Raw genomic sequence first — 22,812 nt, 5'->3', positions numbered from 1 at the left:
CAATGGCCCTATCTTTTTGGAACAGCTGTTTCATGTAAATTTTGTTTAGCGTATCATTCCTATTATTTGTATACTCTTCATGCATTATTTTGCATTGAATGAAGCAATTTAGTTTACAAAATAGTACTTTTTACGCAATAAACCCTTTTTAACCAACACAACTTTCGCTTTTACGATTGGACCTATCATTTCGACACACACTGTAGTTCATGTATGTAATTTTTCTGTTTCTTTGTACTGTTCGTATTTTCATTGTTTTAGTGTTGATAATTGTACTGTTGTATATATTTAAAAAATATTTTATGTTATTTATATTACCATTTTCGAGGTTTTTTATCAGTGTTTTTCTAATTCAATTAGTAGCTTCAATCTCATTTATATTCGAGACATGAAGGCCCATGATGTAAAATCAAGTGCTTGTGCAATGAAAAAATGAATGTGGTGGGGTGCTCTGCAATAAAATACTCATTACTGCTTCTTAAAATCGAATTCACGATGTTGTGCTTTTCTATAATTTGCGACTGTAGTGCTTCTACGTTTCAGAAGCGAAATTTCTTAAATGTGCTTTTTATTGCGTTTAAGCTTCGCTTTGTCTCAGCAAGCAAACTTATTGCAAGTGGGGTGCTTGCTTGTAGAAATTAATAGCTTTTATTTCTTCTTAGAAGCTAAAAGCCTCTGTGCTGTGCTTTGTTAAGTTTACGTTTAATGTCTTTGATCAAAAACCATTTTCTTCTCGATTTAGCTACCGACTTTGTCTTTGATCTATGAAAAGCAAGAGAGTGACATTATGAGGCGGCGACCAATAGATCCATACTCTGATAGAATGCTCGATAACAGGTCAGTTTACAGACATTTTAACATTTAAAACTTAAAAGCTAATGCTCGGCAGCTGTGTTTTACTCGATGCAATACTTTGTCTTTGAGAAATTTAACTTTTTCCTGATTGCAAAATGTTTAACATTACACCAGCTATGTCAAATAATCCTATATATCCTGGAATGAAACTAGAAGCTTGGGAATTAAACAACCCTTGAACCCTTGACTTTTTAAGGACGATTGTCTACCCTATATGTACAGGGTGTTCCGTTTTAACCTGCAAAACCTTTATTTTCGCAACCATTAGTCCTAGATGTATACTTCCAATTGCAAAAACGTTCAAAATTAGATGCAGAGTTAAGATATTGAAAGTTTGAAGCAAAAATAAAAATAAGTCAAAAAATACGAAATTTAACTTTTTATACGGGCCCCAGGTCTCCTAACTTATAGTAAGGGAAATAATCTTCATTGAACATAATTCCTACAAAAAAAGTTTGAAATTAGTGCGACTTATTTTCACCGGGATATGAAACGCAGCGTTTTGTGACTTACACCTTACACCACTTTTCACTTACCGTCAATCACACCTTTTGGGGGGAAATATAGCGGTTAACAAGTGTATAAAATTATATGTGTGCATCGAGTGTGGTTTTTCAAATTGTTCGAAGTTTTGTAATGTGTTTTTGCATATCACGGCATAACATTTGCATTTGTTTTTGAATAGCAAGGAAAAATATTAATACCTTGTTTTTCTTACTTTGACGACCTGTCATTCTTCTGAAAGGGCGATAAGTTCCAATCACATCTTCTGTATGGTCCCTAAAAACTTTGAAGTGGAATATCTCCTTGAGTTTTGGTCGCACAAATGTCAAGTTTTTTGTGTCAGTAATATTTTTCAATGGAGATTATTTCCCAAAATATAAGTTAGGGGACTTGGGGTCCGTATAAAAAGTTATGTTTTGTATTTTTGGCTCATTTTTACTTTTGCTTCAAACTTTCAATATCTTAATTCTGCATCTGATTTTGAACATTTTTGCAATTGGAAGTATACATCTAGGACTAACGGTTGCGAAAATAAAGGTTTTGCAGGTTAAAACAGAACACCCTGTATATATCCTTCACTTGGATGCTCTTCTTTGTTTTTATTATATTTTTCTTTTTTCTAAAACAACACAATTTTCTTCGCCTCGAATTTGAATTTTGGCTGACATAAAATTTTATTAGTTCCCCTTTGAGTTCGAATTATTAAGAGTCGACTACATATATATATTTCTCAATTCTTTGCTTAAGGAAGTGTAAAGCTTTTCCATTCGCAATTTTATATTACTGAATTTGATAATTCTAACGCACTTGTTATATGATGTATTTGACAGGATTGTGAATAAATCTTTACTTCAAATCGGGATACCAGTGACGCTAGCTGGGCTTTATGTCTATTTTGTGGTGATGGCTGAAAATGGCTTCATGCCAGAAGATTTGCTGGGTATCCGGAATTCGTGGAATTCTGAGGCCGTAAATGATCTTACTGACAGCTTCAACCAAGAATGGGTATGTGAATTATTCGTCATAAAATATAAGAGGAAGACTGATATGAAAAGGATGAGTAAAATGTAACACATACACATATTTGTATGGTACGGCATTGATAACAAGACACTTGACATCGTGGACGAGTTCATTTATGTTCGTGTTCTGAGAGGAGAAAGTAGGAGGCACTACGCCAATAACGGTTTTTAGCAAAGCAAACCGGCTTTCACCACTCTTATACGAAAAGCAATCGTTTAATCCTTTGTTCATCAGCATATTGCGTATCAGAGCTAACTGTGTGTGTTGAAATTTAAAATTTTAACTAGTATAATGTTTTTTTTTCTTTTCAATGGTGCTGTATAAAACCCACCTCCAGAGGCGTCTGTGCCATAACCAGACCTAGTGCGCTCCCCAACAATACATCAGTCTTTCGTGTGTCACCATTGAGGCGCTGATGAATGACACAGTAGTGTTTTTGACGCCCAGTTTCCACCAGATGGAGGCACTTGGGCTCTCGTTTGATGCGAAATTGCACCAGTAATTTAATCGAGGGATATTCTAAGCGATACCCAAGGGATCTTTTACATGCCGCATAATCATACGAGATGAGCGCTGAAGATTTTCTGCATCTCGAAAATCCAACGACTGGCCACCCAGGTCAGAATCTGGGTCCTCAGGCGTAGTAGGCCAGCCCCTAACCATCACGCCACCAGCCGGCAACTAGTATAATGTTTGATTATGTATTTCCACCTTCATTTTAAGATTAAAAAAGTTTTTTGAACTATCCTGTAAGTATTTTTAATGCACACTTTTTACTACGTTAAACACTTTCTTTTTTTACGATAACGCCTACCGGAATCGAATCCTTTTGTTTGAGTGAAAATTATTAAACTTCTACGTAACCTTAATGATAATGCTTTTTGAAATGTTAAAAATTGATTACATTAATAATCGTTCACTTGTATGGTATGTGTTTGTTTGTGTAATTCTGCTACAGTGGACGCCGGTTAGTTGCATCAGTGGTTTATTGAATCAGCTGCTTTAATGAATCAAATTGCCAAAAACAGAACAAAATGCAGCTTTGTTGAATCAGCTGCATTATGGAATCAAAACTATTTAGAACAAAGGTGATTCATGTAAGTGGTAGCCACTGTATAAAATTATTTATCCCTCTTGAACCTCCTCGCTCCCTCGTTCTTTCCTTTTCTTTTAGACAGGGCCGCAGAGAGCCAAGGTCAGTTTTGTCCTTGTCAGTTTTATCGCCGGACTCCTACTCCCCCCCCCCCAAAAAAAAAGAAAAGAAGAAAGGAAATGAAAAAGAAAAGAATTCAAAATTGCTTCCTAGAAAATAATTAACTCTATTCCTTGTGCCACAACAGTAAATACGGGTCATTCCATAGTGACTAACGTAACATTCGCAGCTGATTTTCAAACTCTTTTTACTTACACCGGGAGTAAAAATAAATGTGTTTTGGTTCAATATGCAGATCTAAAATTTACAAGGTGACTATTTTTTTTTCTACCAAGAATTTGAAGCAAAATAAACGCTAGCAGGTGTTTTTTCACCAAAAAAGGCATCGTGACTAACGTAACATTTTTGCAACCCTGAGAAACAATGCTTATGTTACGAGCTAATTTTTTCTGAAACTTACGCAGACATTTAAAGTTGGCCGATATATTTGTAAGAGGTAAACAATCTATTTTTAAAATCGTACTACAGATTTGTTACAGACGAATCTTTTTTGGCCCTAAATGGTACTTTTCCGAAAAACTGCGTGTGACTAACGTAACCATCGAATAACAAGCAATGAATGCATATAAAAAACTTTTTATAATTAATTTCTTGCTCTTATATTACTTTTACACTTTTTAGGAACCTTCTTTGTGTTGTATTATGGTTTTTTCTTTACTTTTTTTCTATATTAGTGTAAGAAATTGAATGGAAGGATTCAGTTCAATTAACTCAATTTGAATGTGCGAAAAAAAAAAAAAAAACTGCTTTTACAAACTAAATAACATCATTCTTGGTCTAATTATCTCCTAAAAATCTCTCTTTTAAAAAATTAACTTTTTGCAAGTTGGTAGTTTCACTGAATTCTAGTATTCTGCTGATATACTAGTTATCGTTATAAGAAACTCCGTAGTACTTTTCAATGGCATATTATTTTTTAAGGTTTACTGATTCATCGAACGAATAGTGTTGTGCATCCTTTTGAATTAAAATGTAATATTGAAAAAAAATATTCGAACGTTTTATCAGAATGCATTTTAATTCCAGATATCACCGCAAATGTTTGAATTTCTAAATGATCATTCTTGCATTTTCTGAAATATATGACAGCAGCGCCTATTGTCACTGTATCATGTAACATCTTCAAATGTTTTCCAACATACAGCCGTTACTTCATTTTAATAATAGCGCTCGATGTATTTTCTAAAAAATAGAGACGTTCTTCTTTGTTAAGACTGTATTTCTATTATCTTAATTCTTAAGCTTGGATTCTTGTGTTGAATGCACATTCAGCAGAGTACTCATTTTGCTTTACTCACTTTTTTTTCCTTTTTTAATAATTCTCTAAATTGGAAGTATCTTCATAAAGACCTTTAAAAAAGTATTTTTCTAAGTAAACAGAAGGTCTACAATGTAATATTACTGGTATTTTTCACCCTTTATTTTTTTAATCAATATAGAATGCCTAAATATTCAAAAAATTGTTCATGAAAATTTACATTAAATTAAATAAATTTTAAATATTAGCAGTCATTTTTGAAATGTTACGTTAGTCACATGCAAACCGTTACGTTAGTCACAGCTCAAATGTTACGTTAGTCACACTAATTATTTTACATCTACTGATACTAAAATGAATATTTTGCACTTTTTAAGTAGATATGACACAGATGTAAGAAAATAAAAAGTGCTGTTTGGTTATATCTGGTTTAGTTTTTATGCAGAAAATAGTACATTTTCGTGACTAACGTAACGTAAATATTTTCAGTGAAATAACCAAACTAATTAAAAGACTTATCTTATAATGCATGCAAAAAGAACAGTCAATTTTATTGGGCCAACATCTATTCATTTAGAATAAACATAGTTCTTTTAAAAATTTGCAAAATTTTTTACATTATACAAGAAAACGTAGACGCATGTTTTTTGCACATCCTAAGCCTTTTCTACAACCTCGCACGTTTTTAGCCAGAAGAAAAACACCGAATGAAATTTTTGCAAACTGTTATTGGATTTATGTACTAGAAAGTATGCTGAATGAAATGATAGGTCACAATTAAGGCTTTGTGGGAAAAAAAATTCTGAGGTTGAGGTTGACATTTCTATGGAATGACCCATACCGAAAGAGTAAATTTTACTTTATCTTTACGTTTTCACTTCGTCAAAGTTTTTTTCCCTGTTTTCTTTCTTCCTTTCTTTTGTCTTTCTTTCTTTTTTCCCTTTTTTTTCCTTTCTTTTTTTGCGTCAGTGTTGCCGGGCCCTCCCCAAGGCCCGGGCCCCCAATTTCTGACTAGGCTGACATGGCCTCTCGTTGGACCTGAGTTTAGATGTAATCATTTTCAAAACTATATATTTTTTAAAACGTTTTACTTTTCAGACATACACCTCTAGAAAAGCGTTAGAATACACGTGTCAAACTGCGTTCTTCATGACAATAGTGCTGGCGCAACTTTTCGACCTCATCATGTGCAGATCCTGGCGAGATTCCTTACAGAAACGTGGGATATGGTAAAAACAAATTGCTACCTTTTTAAATCTCAACGTATTTATGTTTAATGTAGCTTAATACTGAGGCTTTGAATTATACTATGTCTAGTTCCTTAAAAGCACGGCACATTGCACGTTGTTTTCTATTTAAAACAAATCATTACGAAATAATGTAATAGACAGTGATCGTAAAAAAGTTCCTTTTTATTGCAATTTTTAGTTTCGAGAACAGAAAAATTTTCACTTTCGACAACAGTAAATAAACACATTGTGAAAGATCATGCAAATTCTGAGGGTGGTCAAGGACAAAGGTCTTTTTTCGGCTTCCGAAACTGAAGCTACAATGAGAGGAGATTTTTACTGTGATGTTCCAGCTAAAGCCGCTATATAGACAGGCCGACACATCAGCTTAAGTTTAGCCATTTTGGATCGGATTTACATTGTTGCGCTGCTAGGGTTACCACGGGAACGCGATTACTCGCCAGAAAAGTCAACCTCTCAAACACGCGCTCCGATCCAAAAATCTTAAGCTGGTGCGTCGGCTCGTATGTATAGGGACCTTAGTTCCAGCCATTCAAGTAGTGTAACACCAGTGCTAAAGAACATCCCCAAAAGTGAAATTGAAAAATCTGTGGATAAGCTGGTTGATCGTTCAAAACGCTCTTTTGAGTTGAAAGATATTTTTTTAAATATTAGCTTCACACACAAAAGATATATTACCACGCTTCTTTTACTCCATCAAATTGAAAGTTTTGGTTATTAAACACTTTTATTATACTTGGCCTGATTGTCACGGAGAAATCTGAGGCCTGATTTTGCTTATATCTCTGTTACTACACCACTTCGAGACTTCGGGATTTCACTAAATAATTTGCTTAATCTTAAGGTACGTTTTAACGCTGAAAAATTAAAATTCTAAAATAAAATTATTATTTCAGTTAGGATGGAAAACAGCAAATTTCATGTAATTTCCCTATTAAATGTTTAAATAATATAAAACCAACTGTTACAAATTTTGTTGCCTTGCAACAGTAATGTTAAAAGCAATCATAATGAAAATTTTGAATCAAGGCTTCTCTGAAGCAAGCATGAAATTAGCAAGCATAAATCCTAGAGAGGAACAAGGATTAAATTTTAGTGCCAACTGCTTAAAGTTTTAGACACGTATATAGGTTTTTCTCTTTTAGTACCGAGCATTTATATGAAAAAATAAGGTGAAGTTTCGTCAGCGTAAAATTATTCTATTTCTGGAATGTACACTAAAAAAGAATAAAATAACAGATTTTTTTTTTTAAATACCAAGCACTTTTCATAATGCACTCAAAAGAACAAAATAACTTTTCTGGGTCAGAAAGGACATTTTAAAAATTCCTCTAGTTTTTGAAAATTCCAAGAAAATGACACCACAAACGAAGAAAAATACGGTTCTAGTCATTTCAAACCAAACTTTCCCAATAAGAAAAATATGCATGTTTCAACACTCAAAGTTATGATTGAAAGCTAGATAATGATAAGAGAAATTCTCTTCATGATTTGAGCCACACTTTTCTTCGTTTATGGTGTCATTTTCTTGGAATTTTCGAAAACTACAGGAATTCTTAAAGTGTCCTTTCTGACCCAGAAAAGTTGTTTTATCCTTTTAAGTGCATTATGATAAGTGCTTAGTATTTTTTTAAAAATTCTGTTATTGTGACAAAATATACACTGTCTGACCTCGGATTGCATGGAAAGACAAACATTCGGTTTACAGGCGGAAACGGACGCATCCATTAGTTTTTAGGGATGTTAGTCTTTGCAAATGTATATTAGCTTCTAAATTAAGCAGAGTCTCATTACAATGAACGGAACACGCGCTTCAAGTTGTCCTTTCTGACCCATAAAAGTTATTTTGTCCTTTTGAGTGCATTATAAAAAGCGCTTGGTATTTTTTAAAAAAATCTGTTATTTTTAGATCACACTGCAACTACCTTCCCGCAACTATCAAATGAAATTAGACAACACACAATTATCTACCAATTTAGTCACTGTGCTATTTACATAAGTCGATGGCCATCATTCATACGGTATACGCCCAAAATGTCGCGGCCAAAATGTCGCGGGACAAAATGTCGCGGCCAAAATGTCGCCGGCCCAAAATGTCGCCAGTCCAAAATGTCGCCAGTCCAAAATGTCGCCAGTCCAAAATGTCGCCAGTCCAAAATGTCGCCGGTCCACAATGTCGCCGGCCCGAAATGTCGCCAGTCCAAAATGTCGCCGGTCCAAAGTGTCGCCAGTACAAAATGTCGCCGTCCCAAAATGTCGCCGGTCCAAAATGTCGCCGGTCCAAAATGTCGCCGTCTAAAATTCGCTAGTTCAATTTGTACGAAAAATTTAAATGTACGTCGATGCTTTCCAGCATAAAAGTTGCGAAAGAATATTAATTGCCTTTCAAAGTAAGTTCCTTCAAAAATTCCAAACGTTTTCTCCTGTCTTAACTCGTAAACATCAGATTAATTCCAGAAAATTAATAGTTTTCAGAAAAACATACGTTTTTCTGTATACTATTACAAACGTAAACATGTGAAAGGCTGCTGCAACGGAATTCTCTTTCTCGTTTAATCTGATTAATAATAATACTCAAGATGTAACATAAAGGATCAAGATGTAACGCAAGGATTCAGACAAAAAATTGGTATGGAAGTAAAACTAAACTGTTCTAAACGCGAATGAAAGAATAGTGAGGCGCAATTTGAATATGGCAAGAGAATAGGCGGTTTGTATTTTTTGGCGTAATGAAGTAAAAACAAATAACTCCTTCACTCTAGCATATTATTACGGTAGCGACAGGTCATTCATTTAGAGGATCAGGCGGAATGGCCCTCGACTTTGAATTTTTTTTTATATACAAGTGGGAGTGGTTTTTATAGCAATCCTATGAAATTTGCATTGATTATACATACGCCCGTTATCCTCCCTCTCCCCTTTCACTGGAAAAATCCGAAATCACGGGCCAGGGTGGAAATAAAGTAGAAAAGTATCTTAATGAAATTTAATTTTCTCATAGATTTATCAACATTACCCTAAGAACTTTAAAAAAAAACTACGTTTTCAGTGAGATATACGTTGGTTAAAGTAAGATCAAAACTGCCGTGGGAACTCCCATCTCTTATGAGTAAATTTCTGAAATTACGTCGAAATGTTCACCGTCAAATCTTTTGAAATCAATGAAACCCGTAACTGCTAAAACAGGTGCCTTTCACTCAGATTTTTGAAAAACGACTCTACGCGATGACAAATATTTTCAATTCTCAACATTCATGAAATTTATATATTCGATAGAACATCAAGGGACACTTTCAGAACAGCTATTTTATTGAAGGTTTTCAAGAGGATACTTTCATGCATGCGAAGTAGCGCTTGTCAGCTAATCACATTTTCCAATTTTAAATAGAAAAGAAAAAATTTCATAATTTAGGGTGAAATAACTGATATCAATGAGATTATTCAGATCAATTTTGACCTAGACTTATTTTTAAAATGAGTTTCAAAAAGTAATAGTTCCAGCTGCTCAATATAGCTTGGTAATTCAGAAAGAAAAGAATATTGATAATAATAATAATAAACAAATAAGTTTTTCTCTCTCAGAAAAAATTGCTGTTTTAATTAGTGAATTTTTACTACGCAAATTATATAAGAATGCAAACTCAGTTTTTATTTAACACTCACGCTAGTTAAAGTGCTACAAAAATGAGAGGAATACACGGCTAATTTAGATTTTATTGATATCATGCTCAACCTCTCATATATAAATTCAGTATATTTTTCAATGTTTATTTAATTACACTGACTCACGTAAACGATTACGAAACTCAACTTAGAACGAAAATAAGGCTTGTTTTCGTTTAATTCACTTGTATACTACATTTTTGTATGAATCCTCGCATTACTTCTTGAGATATAGCAGTCACATAAAACGATAAAAATTATTCTGTGATCCATCCTTTTGGGCTGACTGAAGCCAAAAATAAATGAGCAACTCGCCCTTTAAGATATACCTGTAGACCAAATTTTGTCTTAACCCTTGTACAGTAGACCCTCGTTTTACGCGGGGGTTATGTTCCACGGAAATGCTGCGTAAATAGAAACCGCGTAAATTGAGACCTAATATTAGCGTCAAAATAGGAATTAGGTTCCGTAGATTTAAAAAAAATACTTCATTCTAGTGATGACTAATTGTATAATAAGTTTAATGTGTACTTATATCAATTTTTATGCACAATATGCATAAAGAAAACAAACTAATTTCGTGTTCTGTTTATGAAGAAGAGCTGACTATGATAGTTTTTTGGTAGTCATTAAGAATTTTTCCTTCAATTCTTTGCTTAGCATTAACTCATCCATGATCACTTGCGTCATTTCCATGATAGAATCTTCTTTCACTAACAAATCAGAAAGATCATTCCTATTGTCTACGGATGGTTCGAAAATTTTCAATGTGAGCGTTTTTGGTTGTGTGTCACCGGAATCGGTATCCGCGTTGGTTTTGACCTCCTTTGTCAGTCCTAAAAGCTCTTCTTCCAGTGAGTTCTGAACTGTGTGAGTTTAATCACTTTACTTCTGATGGAAAAAGCTCTGGAACCAATCGCATAAAATGTCTCCAAGGACCCAAGTTCGATTATTAGCACGCTAAAATGCAGTTAGTTACGTGTAATCTGCAATCTTTAGGAGCTTGGGTTTTTAAAGAGAGGAAAATGTTACCTGTTTGCATTGCCGCATCTGCGTAAAACCGAAACTCATCTGCGTAAATAAAATAAAGGTGTCAAATCTTCAACCGCGTATAATGGAAACCGCGTAAAATAAACCCGCTGAAAACGAGGGTCTACTGCATTACTTTTTGAGATATATCAATCACAGATAATAGAAAAGAAAGGAAAAAACATTCGATTGCTTTACCCTCTGGTGTTATTGAGCCCAAAATCTGTCCCCCTGCTGCTTCCTAACATTTTATTTGATTCCGTTCATCATTTTTTGAGCAATGACAGTCACGCATATCGATGAAAACGTTCAGTTACTCCACTATCTTGAACGAATTGACGCAAAAAACCACGCAGCCCTAAATCATATATGGGTACTTGCGGGTATCGTTCGAATTCTTACTACAGGTTTTGACGTAGAATGTCCCCAAAAAATCGGTCACATACAAACGCACACTATTCTTGAAGAAAAGTTTAAAATAATTTAGCGAACGTCAGAACTGAACGCCGTCAGAACGTTTTACAGTTGGTAGATAGCGAGTCACAAGAAATAAGATAACGTAACGCTTGTATTCTATTTGTTTGCTGAAAAACAGCCGAGAGTTGCGAATCAAAACGGAATAATCTTTTCAGAATTTATCATGAAACTCAGTTAGTCCAGACCCATTTTTAACGGAGACATTCATTAAAGGCAGAAACCATTTATTCTGCAAATTTGGTGTTAAACATCATTTTTGTACATTTAAATTTTTCTTACCAACTGAATAAACGAATTTTGGATCTACGACATTTTGGACAGGCGACATTTTGGCCCGACGACATTTTGGATCGGCAATATTTTGGCCCGGCGACATTTTGGACCGGCGACATTTTGGGCCGGCGACATTTTGGACCGACGACATTTTGGACAGGCGACATTTTGTCCCGGCGACATTTTGGACCGGCGACATTTTGGACCGGCGACATTTTGGACCGGCGACATTTCGGCCCGGCGACATTTCGGCCCGGCGACATTTTGGCCCGGTGACATTTTGGGCCGGCGACATTTTGGACAGGCGACATTTTGGAACGGCGACATTTTGGCCGCAACATTTTGTCCCGCGACATTTCGGTGGCGACATTTTGACCCCAAACCCATTCATACATATGAGACCTTGAAATGAAAAAAAAGAGAGGGAAGGGAGGTCCCCCTTTAACTCCCACTAGTATCGTATTCCCAAGTCCGAAGTCCTATCACCGAGAACGTCAGAACTTTCCATCCCCCCCCCCCTTCAACCCGTGAATACACGGAATAAAGCATTAATTTCTTCTGTAAATTTACATCTTTTTCCTTTTTTACTTCCTTTTACAAAAAAGAAAGTATTGTATTCGCGAAAAAATTTTCACTCAAAAATAGACCTTAATTACCATTTTATTCACCCCCGAATGAATATTGAGTTTATTTTTTCGACTCGACCACACGTGGATAAGTGCCTAAGAACTTATAGACACGCGAAATATCCATAATGACGATTCCCGAGGTAATTACAACGAATTTTCTCGTGACGTCTGTATGTACGTATGTATGTGCGTATGTATGTCGCATAACTCAAGAATGATAAGTCCTAGAAAGTTGAAATTTGGTACGTAGACTCCTAGTGGTGTCTAGTTGTGCACCTCCTCTTTTGGTTGCATTCGGGTGTTTCTAAAGGGGTCTTTTACCCCTTTTTTGGTGGAAATTATTGTTTATTTCGGTGTAAACTCAAGTGGTGTTATAATTTGGTGGACACTTGACGATGTATCGCCAGTCTTTTTGCCGCCAAGTTTTGTCGCCAACTTGGCGACAAATTTGGCTTTTTTTTTTTAAATCTGGTTTCAATATGGCCTATGTTGGTGATATTTAGAGAGTAAACTATTGAATCACTGCCAATAATAAAAATATGACATTAAATTGGAGTAAAAGGAAATCATGTGATGCTCACATCAGCTCGTTTCTTATCTGTTAAAAAGGAAAATTTTCAGAAAATACATTTATTTCCCTCCTATCTTATAAAATTTATAATCTTTTCTCAATTCAGTGTACTATATTTTGGTTTCTACAAATAAAATGTCTTATGTATGAAATGTTTAATTATTCAAGCTTCAATTATATGGTTTTTATGCCATTTTAGCAACAGAGTAATGATCTTGAGCGTGCTGTTTGAAATTTTCCTTGCGGTTATACTTTGCTACGTCCCAGGAATGTGGAGAATTCTTCATATTTATCCATTAAAGTAATTACTGTTTCTTTACATATTATGAGTGCAAAATTAATACAAAATTTTAAGACTCGTTAAAGTTTGTACATTACTTGTAAAAAGAAAAAGTAGGGGAATGCGGGCAAAATTAGGATAACTTTTTTTTTTCAAAATAAACAAATTGGAAATTTGTTTTGAAACTTACAGTATAAAGAGTATTTTAAAATGAAACTTGCATTGAAATGTTATTTTTTAATTTTTGGCAGCATTTTTGATGCCATCAAAAGCAAGTGAAATTTTTTCCCTCCTTTTTTTTTTCATGGGGCAAACCAAAAATGATATTTTTTCAATAAAATATTTTTTATTTGGTTATTAGAGATATTTTTCATTTAATGAATGAATAACTAGACGAATAAATGAGTAATGATAAATAATGAAACAACAAACGAATAAATAAGGAAATGAGTGAATGAATGAATAATGAAACACTAAAAGAATAAGTAAAAAATGAATTACTATATGAGAAAAAAATTAATGATTGAATACTGAATTAATGAGGAAATGAGTGAATGAATGAATAAATCAAGTTACTTTACAAATGAATGAATGAAAAAAATCAAGTAAAGTCATAAGTGATTGAATTGATAAATAATGGTTTAGTAAATGAAGGAATGGAAATTGCCGCCCAGATACGCCATCCCTGTATGGTAAGGAGTTGAACTTGATATCGCAGGGTTCCAGGTTCGTTACCAGCCGGTGGCAGATCCTCCGTGTTCGCAAATGATGACCGGGGCACGTTAAATATGTTAGTGGTCACAAAGTCCTCCATGTTTCTATTCCAAGTCAATACCTCTGGATGTGTTGGGTCAGAGTTTGTTCGGCTACTGATCTGATTCAAAATACAGAGCTAACTTTAGGTTCCCATCCAACCGGTTAAACCACGTGTAGTGGAGGGTACGAGAGCATCTGGAGTGTAGTGTAGGGTGGTAATTCTGTGATAAGGATCTGCGTAGCTTTCCCAATGCTGCCAAGTTAGGTCTGCCCCAACTATAAAACATGCGAGTAACTACAGTTGTATTTTATTTTGAATAAGAAAAACTTATTGCGAATAGTATACAACGTTTTGCATTGAATGTCAGGCATGTGTTTTGTTTTGGATGTTTCCTTCACAACTCTATCAGTAAAGGTTCAATATCATTTAAAACACTGAATAATCTTGACCATTTAAGTTTACACACAAAGTTTCGGATATGGAATGCCCAAATTTAGCCGATTCTCTCTTTAACTATTTTCCCCGCGGTTACGTTCTATTTAAAACTGGAACGGTTCGAGCTGGTGGTGTGGCTTCTTGTTTGCTCTATGGAGCTTCATTTCAACTATACTTGCGTCACAACTTGCGTCAGTTGAATAAATTACTTTTTTCTGACGCTTTTAGCTATGTTTGATATAATGTCACGTAGCGTTTTAGTATTTTTACTTACATTTGCTATTTGTAATTTTTAAAAATCAATGAAATTATGTACACATAATAGGGAAATCACTGATATTAAATGATTTTTATTTATGATGCTGGAACTTTTCTCAAGTCCTCAGCTACTGCATTTTTGATATGGAGCTGAAACTGAAGCATATATTCTCAAAATTGTTACGATTTCAATATCACATAATATAGGTTCTCTATTGCGTACGAATCATAGATTTTCGACAGTGAGGTGTTGCTTATAAATTACATAACATTTTTTGATTAGAGGACACATCGCTTCTTAAGTTTCTTATAAATCTGCAGAGTTCATTTTCTAGAAGGTCATAAGATGCAATGAGAAGCAAAGGGATGTAAGTGGACAAATTCTAATTTTGAGTAAAACTCGTTTAAAAATAACATCCTAGGTAGGCTTTCATTGATTTCTTTTTTCTAAATCATGCTGTATAGCAGCAACTACCAGGGCTACTAGTACCGTCTCTTGCCCCAAGACAGAGGAGAGGTTCACCTACCATGTGTACTGGTTATCTCCAAATTGTTAATTTTACCACTTGCATCCCTTTGCTTCTCACTGCCTCATATGTCAACATTTTTATTTTCCTTTACCACTTTTCCTTACGTCATATGTTTCATAATTAAAGGCCTAGTTGCTAGAAGAAAATAAGTTAACTTTTTAAAAAATTTCAGAAATCACAAATACGCTCCATAAGTTTTGCACAGTCTGTTTTGAAATAAGTTCAGTTTTTTCTCTTATATTATTTTTATTTTTTAAATAATTATAATTAGGAAAACCATGTAAAAAGTAGTTCCTAACAATACCCTTCGCATTTAATCATTTATTTAATGAATAAAATATCTACGTAATCCTTACGAATTTAAGTTAAAATTACTCCTTTTCCGCCCATAACTTTCTTTCAAATTGATTAATATGATTAAATAAAGATGTTTGACAGTCTCAGGATCCCTCTACCAATAAAAAAAATAGTAAGCTTCTCGTTAGATTCATCGTGCGAAAACTTGTGCTTGTACCAAAAAAAAAAAAACTTAAAGTCTAAATCGATAACCTCCTGTTTTTTATCTATTTACTTACTTATTTATTTATTATTTTTATTTATTTATTTTTTTAATAAGTTAGTCAAAAATAAAATTTTTCAAAAAAGGAAAAGCTCAATAACCCAGTATTCACATCGACTGAAGTACAGGGTATCCGAAAAGTCCTTGACGCATTTTAAAATTTCTTAGAAGAGCAACAAATTGTCGTATTGATGTGCACTTTGCGACATAATGCTTCACAGGTTCAAGATACTTTTTATGAAATTGTAAAAAAAAAAAAAAAAATAGAAAATGATTTTAAAAAAAAGTGTAGTTTTTAGTAATTTATATTGACGACTGTATCGTCATAATAAAAAAATAAATTCTTACTGTGACGATGCAGCCGTCAATGCAAAAATTACGTATTATTATATTTTCTTTTTTCTTTTTTTTTTCCTATTCTTTTTCTCCTTTTTTTTACCATGTCATAAACTTTTGAACCTATGAAGTATACGGCGCAAACCTCATATTGATACGACAACTTTTTGCATTTGACGAATTGCTCTACACTAATTAGTTTTATGAATTACTGATAATTACACTTTTTTTCTTTTTTTTTACGATTTTATAAAAAAATTGTGAACCTGTGAAGTATTACGGCGCAAACCGCATATTCATACGACAGTTTGTTGCTTTTCTATAATTTTTTAAAATGTGTCAAGGACTTTTCGGAAACCCTATATATCTGTAACTACAAACGTAACTTTCCACTCCGTTAACTTCGCCCATATCAAATTTACCGATTTAGACAATAGATATTAATTATCTATTATATATTAATTATAACGATTTCAATAAAAAACATTGAAAGTGAAAAAGCGAAAGAAATATAATTATTTTAAGGCGTTCTTTCATTATGAAAAATAACACAAAATCAAAAACAAGTGTAAATTTAATTGTAAGTCTTTAAAAAGTAAATTGTAAGTCTTTAACACATAAAAAAAAAAATTCTTCATTTTTTCACATTGTTTATTAATGAAATGCATTTTAAAATTTGCCAGCAAGCGTCAAATATTCGCAATTTTTACCTGATTAATGATTTAGCTTCTCAAGCTTAGGAAAACATTTCCTTATTCCAAATTCAAAGATTAACAAACATCTTTAACTATATAAATACCCCATTTATACCAAACTTTCGTCACCGATGTTTCATTCAATGCAAATATTTTATCGAAACCTTTTACTCGAATGTTTCCAAAACCTTTAACAAATCATTTGAACTTCTTTTACGTCCTAAACGAAACGTACTTATTGACCTTAAAAAGATTGCGGTAAAAGATTTTCCCTCGAAACAAGATTATCTCTTTTCTCTTTATAAATTTCTCGGTTGCAAGAAACATATTTTGCTTCCGAGTTTTCTGATTTTTTTATGCTATATCTATCGAATGAAAGAAGTTATTTTTTAAAATATGATATTTTGACACGTGGAGTTGAAATATTAATTAATTGCAAACTGTATCGCAAATATTTTTACGAGATAAAATCTTTGCACGATACTTTTGGAATAAAATGTAAAATACTTCGACATTTTTTTTTTACTGTATGGAAAATGTGAGATTTTTTTTTTCCATAAAGTAGGGTTACGGCACCAGTAAGAGACAAGGGTCCAGTAACAGACAGTCGTAAGTTTGGATTTAAATAATAAGAATTTTAGGCGGGTTAAACTGATGTTGCTGCGACCCATAAAGACGGTGCAACCATCTATTGTTGTCAGAGTGAATTTTATGAGCTAGTTGGTATTTACAAGGCAGTGGTGAAGGTTATGAACAGCCACCCCGAGGTCTGCCGGTGTTTCATGTTCATTTGAATTTAATAAGATTTTAGCGCTAAAAGTAAAGAACTTTTGTACATTTTGAAGAGAAAAAAAGGGAGTTTTGTCTATTACTCATCCTTTCTTCCTTCTATATGTTGCTGGGTTTCGTCAGAGTTTTCGGTTTCGGTTGTATAAAATTGCTTAACGATTGATGTCTTTTTCAGATTTCTTTGGTGGCTCCCAGGTCTCCCCTTCAGTGTTTTAACCTTAGGATACGATGAGCTTCGTAAGTTCCTTATCAGGCATTCTGAAGAAAATTCGTGGCTTGAAAGAGAAACATAAGGTGAAACTCCAGTAAATAAAATCTCAATGGTCCTTTTTCTACAAGCTCCTTGAACTTTTTATGAATTCAACTACGATTAGAAAACAAAAAATGTTAGTGAAATTCAAAATTACGTTTACATTACAGCAATAAAGCTTTTTTTTTTTTCTTGAAACTACATGACTCAAATTTTATCGCACGCATACATGCTAACAGCTTCTTTGGTAATTAATTTGAGTGGTAATTTTTACAAACATTCTATTTTTGAACTTATATCCACTTTTTTATTATCGAGACAACATTGCGTTACACGAGGAGTACTCAACCCTTTTCAACTCATTACGTACCCCTTTTTTGTGTCATTAACCATGCGTACTAACCTAAACCGCTGTAATTTTATTACAATGCATTATATTAGTTGAAATTTAAAGGCTAAACTTTAGTTGACCCCCAAAAACTGGCGCCGTGAGCAAAATACTTACACCAAGTAGAGGAAAAGTATACATTGGTATTCTACTCTTTAAAAGGGAACGGGCTCCTAAAGGGAGTGCCGGGAAATGTCCATATTTTCAATATGTATGTAAAATAGAGATAGACTTTCGGGGTGCCGTGATAAATTCTTCAAAGGGTGTCGCGAGTCGGAAAAGTTTGGGAACCCCTGCTATAGGGAAAGGACCTGCTCTTTCTAGCTTCTCCTGTAACCTACTCTATAGTTGCTGAGATATTTCGACTGTCACAGGGAAGAGGGCAAGGACGGATACAAGGGAGGGGCGATGGGGGCGATCGCCCCCTCCTTGAGCCGAGAAACTAGTACTTTCTTCAAGTGTATTTTCGACAGTTAAGTTTCAAAAACGCAATTTTACATAATCTTCGATGGTGTTAGAAGAAAGGGAGCTATTCCCCGGAATTTTTTCGGAATCGAAGTTTTGAAAACGTAGTCGTAGTCCATCTCTTATTACTTTGGGGATAGGGACTAGAACTTTCAATAGGATTTTTTTTTGAAATTGAAGTTCTAAAATCTCAATTTTAGACGATCTTAGATGATAATTAGGGATAGGTTCAAAGGCTCACATTGGATATGTTTTGAAAGGGTAAGACATAAGGGTAAGCGATGGGGATCAGCACACTCCTTCGACAGTTGAAAGAGATTGAAGTTCCAAAGAGTGAACAGCAAAAAACAATCGCCCCCTCCTTGAACATTTTCCGGATCCGCCCTTGGAAGAGGGACGGTTTACAATCGCAGTAGATGAACTGTGAGTTTTTTTTCATCGTGCAAGTGCTCTCGTGATTTACTGAAAACGTGTTTTTATTTTTATTCATCAGATATTAAACCTGGTACAAACTAAAACAAATGATTAAATCAACTACGTATTGTTGAATATAAGGGAAATTGGTGGTGTGAGAGAAATTCTCACATTTGAGTTCTCAGGTTACTCATTTTGACGCGAGTTCTGGACTATTAAATGTATCTAGTTGGAAGTAAAAATAAGAAAATAAATTTTATTATAAAGTTTTTTATTAATCAAACAGAAGAGTTTAAGAAAATCACTTTTAAAAAACCATGACGCGTTTCTTCTCCTTTTTTTTCCAATGTTTGGCTCCAGCTTGATCACACACACACACACACACACACACACACACACACACACAAATGCAGGCGCAATTCATCCTAGACGTTAAGGTTGTTTCTACACTCTTTCTTTGGGTAAGTTGAACTCTAAAGTCCTCTTCTTGAAAATGTGATGGATGTCTGAAATGCAGAGAGTTCATTTATATATCTTTACAAATTGATAAATTGGTGATTTTACGATATTTGATAAATACTGCCGTTGGCAGGTAAAGGGCAATAACTGTTTTTTTTTTTTTTTTAATCGATTGTACGTTCTAGCTTTATTGTACAAGCTTGCTTATTTGGTTTCCATTGAAAAAAAAGTCCAATTCCATCATTTTCCTATTGTTAGTATTGAATCCAACGCACATTTTCAAATATCTCGAAAACTCTTTTCTGCAGATACTGCCGTTTATCTGCCCTCGGCAGAATACTAAGTGGGGGAATGTGGGGCAAACTAAAATGGTTAAGATGACTGAGTTTTTTCAAAATGAACAAATTGGAAATTTGTTTTCAAAATTACGGTACACAAAGAAAGAACATTGTACTGTCTGACCATCGGTTACATGGAAAGTCTAATATCCGGTTTATAAGCGGAAATGGACGTATCTATTAGTTTATAGGGATGTTAGTTGGTTTGTTTCATCTGTGCACTTTTACCTCTCTATTATTTAGCCTTATTTTTGTAAAAATTAAAATTTGCTCAAAGCAACATTTTTTAAATCTGAATTATATTCGATCTATATTCTCACGGCAAAAAATGATTTATTTATTCACAACAAATTTTTGAGCTTACCGTTTTGCTTCTACGTTCCTGAACGAAATGAAAATATTTTATTTTCCTTTTGTTGTTTCCATGATAACTATTTTTGAAAATGCAATAAATGAATAAGGCACTAGTGACATTATAAAACGCGTGCATCAAAATCCCATCGCTATTTTCTTTTCTCCCCTGCTAGATTCATTCAGATGGAATAGTCTTTACTTGGCAGATTGCCAAATTACTTACAATCCGTGGTCAAACAGTATTTTATTATAAAACTTGAAATGAAACATTATTTGTTGTTTTGGCAGTAAATTTGAATCTTCAAAAAAAAGTGGAATATTTTCACTTTTTTTTTTTTTTTTTTTTTTCATGGGGCAAAGTGAAAAATAAAATATTTTTCTAATGGAATATTTTCTAATCAATTATAAAACAAAGTTTTGATCAAAAGAATCAGCAAATAAAAGGTTTCATGAATAAATGAAACGATAACGGAACAATAAGCGAATAATTAAAAGAATAAATCAATTAATGTACGAAGAAAAATAAATGAGCGAGTAAAAGAATGAATGAATAAGAAAATAAGTGAATGAATGAATAAATATAAGTGAATTACTTAGTGAAGGAATGTAAATGAATTAAATAATAAATGAAAACTTAAGTGATTTGTATTAAATGATTGAGTCAGTAAATGAAACAAACTATTTCACTTTGTCCCGTATGTACTTGACTAATTGTACAATTTATTTAAAATACAAATTAGCTTAATATTAACTAAATTAATACTGCATTGAATATTAGGAGGTCTCAATTAATACTTAAAATGTTAATAGCAAGAAATTCAGCATTGAATAGTAACAAAGATAATTTTTGACTTAGAACAAAATATTACAAAACGAGTACCATTTTTAAAAATTGCCTACATTACCAAATGCTTCAATCTTTAGCGGTATTTTTTCCTGACTGGAATAGACTACACATGGTACGATATAGTTAAAATAATACCAGATAAGTGGAGCTAAAAGCAGAGTAAATATTTCACCATTTCACTTTGCCCCGCTATTTCACTTTGCCCCATGTTCCCCTACCTCTTGATTTTTTGTTTCCATAATTACGCCAACACAGGGTAGTTTTAGCACTATTCTGCGGTGCTAAGCACAAATGTGGTACCTGCAACTGAAATCAAAATGAGAAACTACATCTGATTTCTTTGATTTGTGACTTAAATCATCTGGTGCTAACTCGATGTCTTATAACCATAACGATATTTTGGTATCCAGAGTCATTAATTGAAAGCTTGAATTAAATTTTGACAGAAGACTATGTTTAATAGAAATTTAGCAAAAAGATAAAGGATTAAATTAATTTCTTGCTAAACGAATCAGACATGAAATATTATCCATTTAAACCAACCATTACAACACTACATTAATTTTCAAAAGATGGAGAGTGTGTTTAGTTATAATATACCTTTTTAATCGTCACTATAAACACTGTTGGATTTTCACATTGTATAACAGGAACTCGCATTATGTTAATACCACAAAACATGTTTCTATTAATACTAACCAATACTTTTAACTGCATTGAAATACACATCCCTAAATATCTCGTGATAACAAAAAATAGATTGGCCCACCTCCAAAAAAATTGTTAATGTATAAATACCCCCCCCCCCCCCGCTTAGAAATGAGAACTTCCTTGCTTTTAGTGCTTTTTTTCTCTGAAAAAAATGCATAAAATATTCTTTTCCAGCCATTAATGAATGAGTTATTAAAAATGTCACGTTTTACTATCTCTAATCTGTACTGAAATCGGTCTCCATGGGGAAAATATTCTGCTAAACCATGGGGAAAAATTTTAAGCACCCCCCCTTTAAATTTTGCATATGGGCGCCCTTGTCCCCCCCCCCCCCCCCCCCCGCTACGTCTATTGTAATTCAAACGAAAATTGTTAATTGCTAATTATTCCTTTCTGTAAATCAGCGTTTATTCATTAATGAAGAAAAAAAAATTAAATGCATTGCTTACAGTATTTATTTTTCATTTGCTTCAAGCAGGAAAGTTTTCAAATAGCTTCAATATTGGCATATGCAAGCTCTAAGGTTCCATAAAAGTTCACTTATCATCATAAGCACTCAAAAAATAAATATGAAGCGGTGAAATTTACTTCGTATATCCCAATGGGTTCTTCTCTAAAAGGTTTTTATGGACCATTGGCGACCACTACCGTCTTTGCAGTTTCGTGATATTGCATAGGAATAATGTGAAAGCGGGTTAAGTGAAGAAAACTGGAAAGTGCCATTAAAAGCTGAAATATTAAAACCTTCGGTATTAATTCGAATTTTACTCATTGTAACCCAGAACGGTATCATTTTTTAAAATATTTATACCTCAAAAAATGGTTAATTTTGAAAAGAATTATTTTAAACTTTACTTTCCCATAAAAGTAAAAAATTACGCAAAGAAAAAAGTTAGCAGTATGCAAATAAAACTTAGTATCGCGTAAAAGCTATCGCTGAAAACAAAATTGGTTAAAAAATAAATCCAATAAATGTTTTTTAATGAAACACTTGATAGTAGGTTGGTTGGTTAGATTGTTTTTTTTTTTTTTTTTTTTCGGCGCAACACCCTTAGTAGACTATACTGCGCCAAACGATTGTTTTTATTCGAAAAAGTTACCTAAGAAAAGAAATTGTTCAAAGAGAAAGGGACTTAATAGTAGGTGTCTGAGATGGAGGGATTTTTTTTCCAGACTGTCTACTCAAATACTTTTTAAATATG

General features: G+C 33.5%; 1 protein-coding gene across 4 annotated transcripts in view; it reads left to right on the top strand.

Annotated features, from left to right (window-relative positions):
- The window catches only part of LOC129226423 (sodium/potassium-transporting ATPase subunit alpha-4-like), a 94,869-nt gene extending 77,071 nt beyond the window's left edge, over window positions 1-17,798 (top strand). For 3 of the 4 annotated variants that reach the window (XM_054861024.1, XM_054861023.1, XM_054861025.1), the window contains 5 exons: window positions 743-837; window positions 2,190-2,364; window positions 5,952-6,082; window positions 12,945-13,046; window positions 17,560-17,798. In XM_054861024.1, the coding sequence (XP_054716999.1) occupies window positions 743-837; window positions 2,190-2,364; window positions 5,952-6,082; window positions 12,945-13,046; window positions 17,560-17,677 (621 nt within the window). In that variant the 3' untranslated portion in view covers window positions 17,678-17,798. The remainder of the gene's footprint in view (window positions 1-742; window positions 838-2,189; window positions 2,365-5,951; window positions 6,083-12,944; window positions 13,047-17,559) is intronic. The other variant, XM_054861026.1, reaches the window with a different exon arrangement.
- The last annotated feature ends 5,014 nt before the right edge of the window (window positions 17,799-22,812 follow it).

The sequence above is a fragment of the Uloborus diversus genome, chromosome 7 (genome assembly GCF_026930045.1).
Source record: "Uloborus diversus isolate 005 chromosome 7, Udiv.v.3.1, whole genome shotgun sequence".
In the NCBI taxonomy this organism is placed as follows: Eukaryota; Metazoa; Arthropoda; class Arachnida; order Araneae; family Uloboridae; genus Uloborus; species Uloborus diversus.
This window is presented reverse-complemented; position numbering and strand designations above follow the sequence as displayed.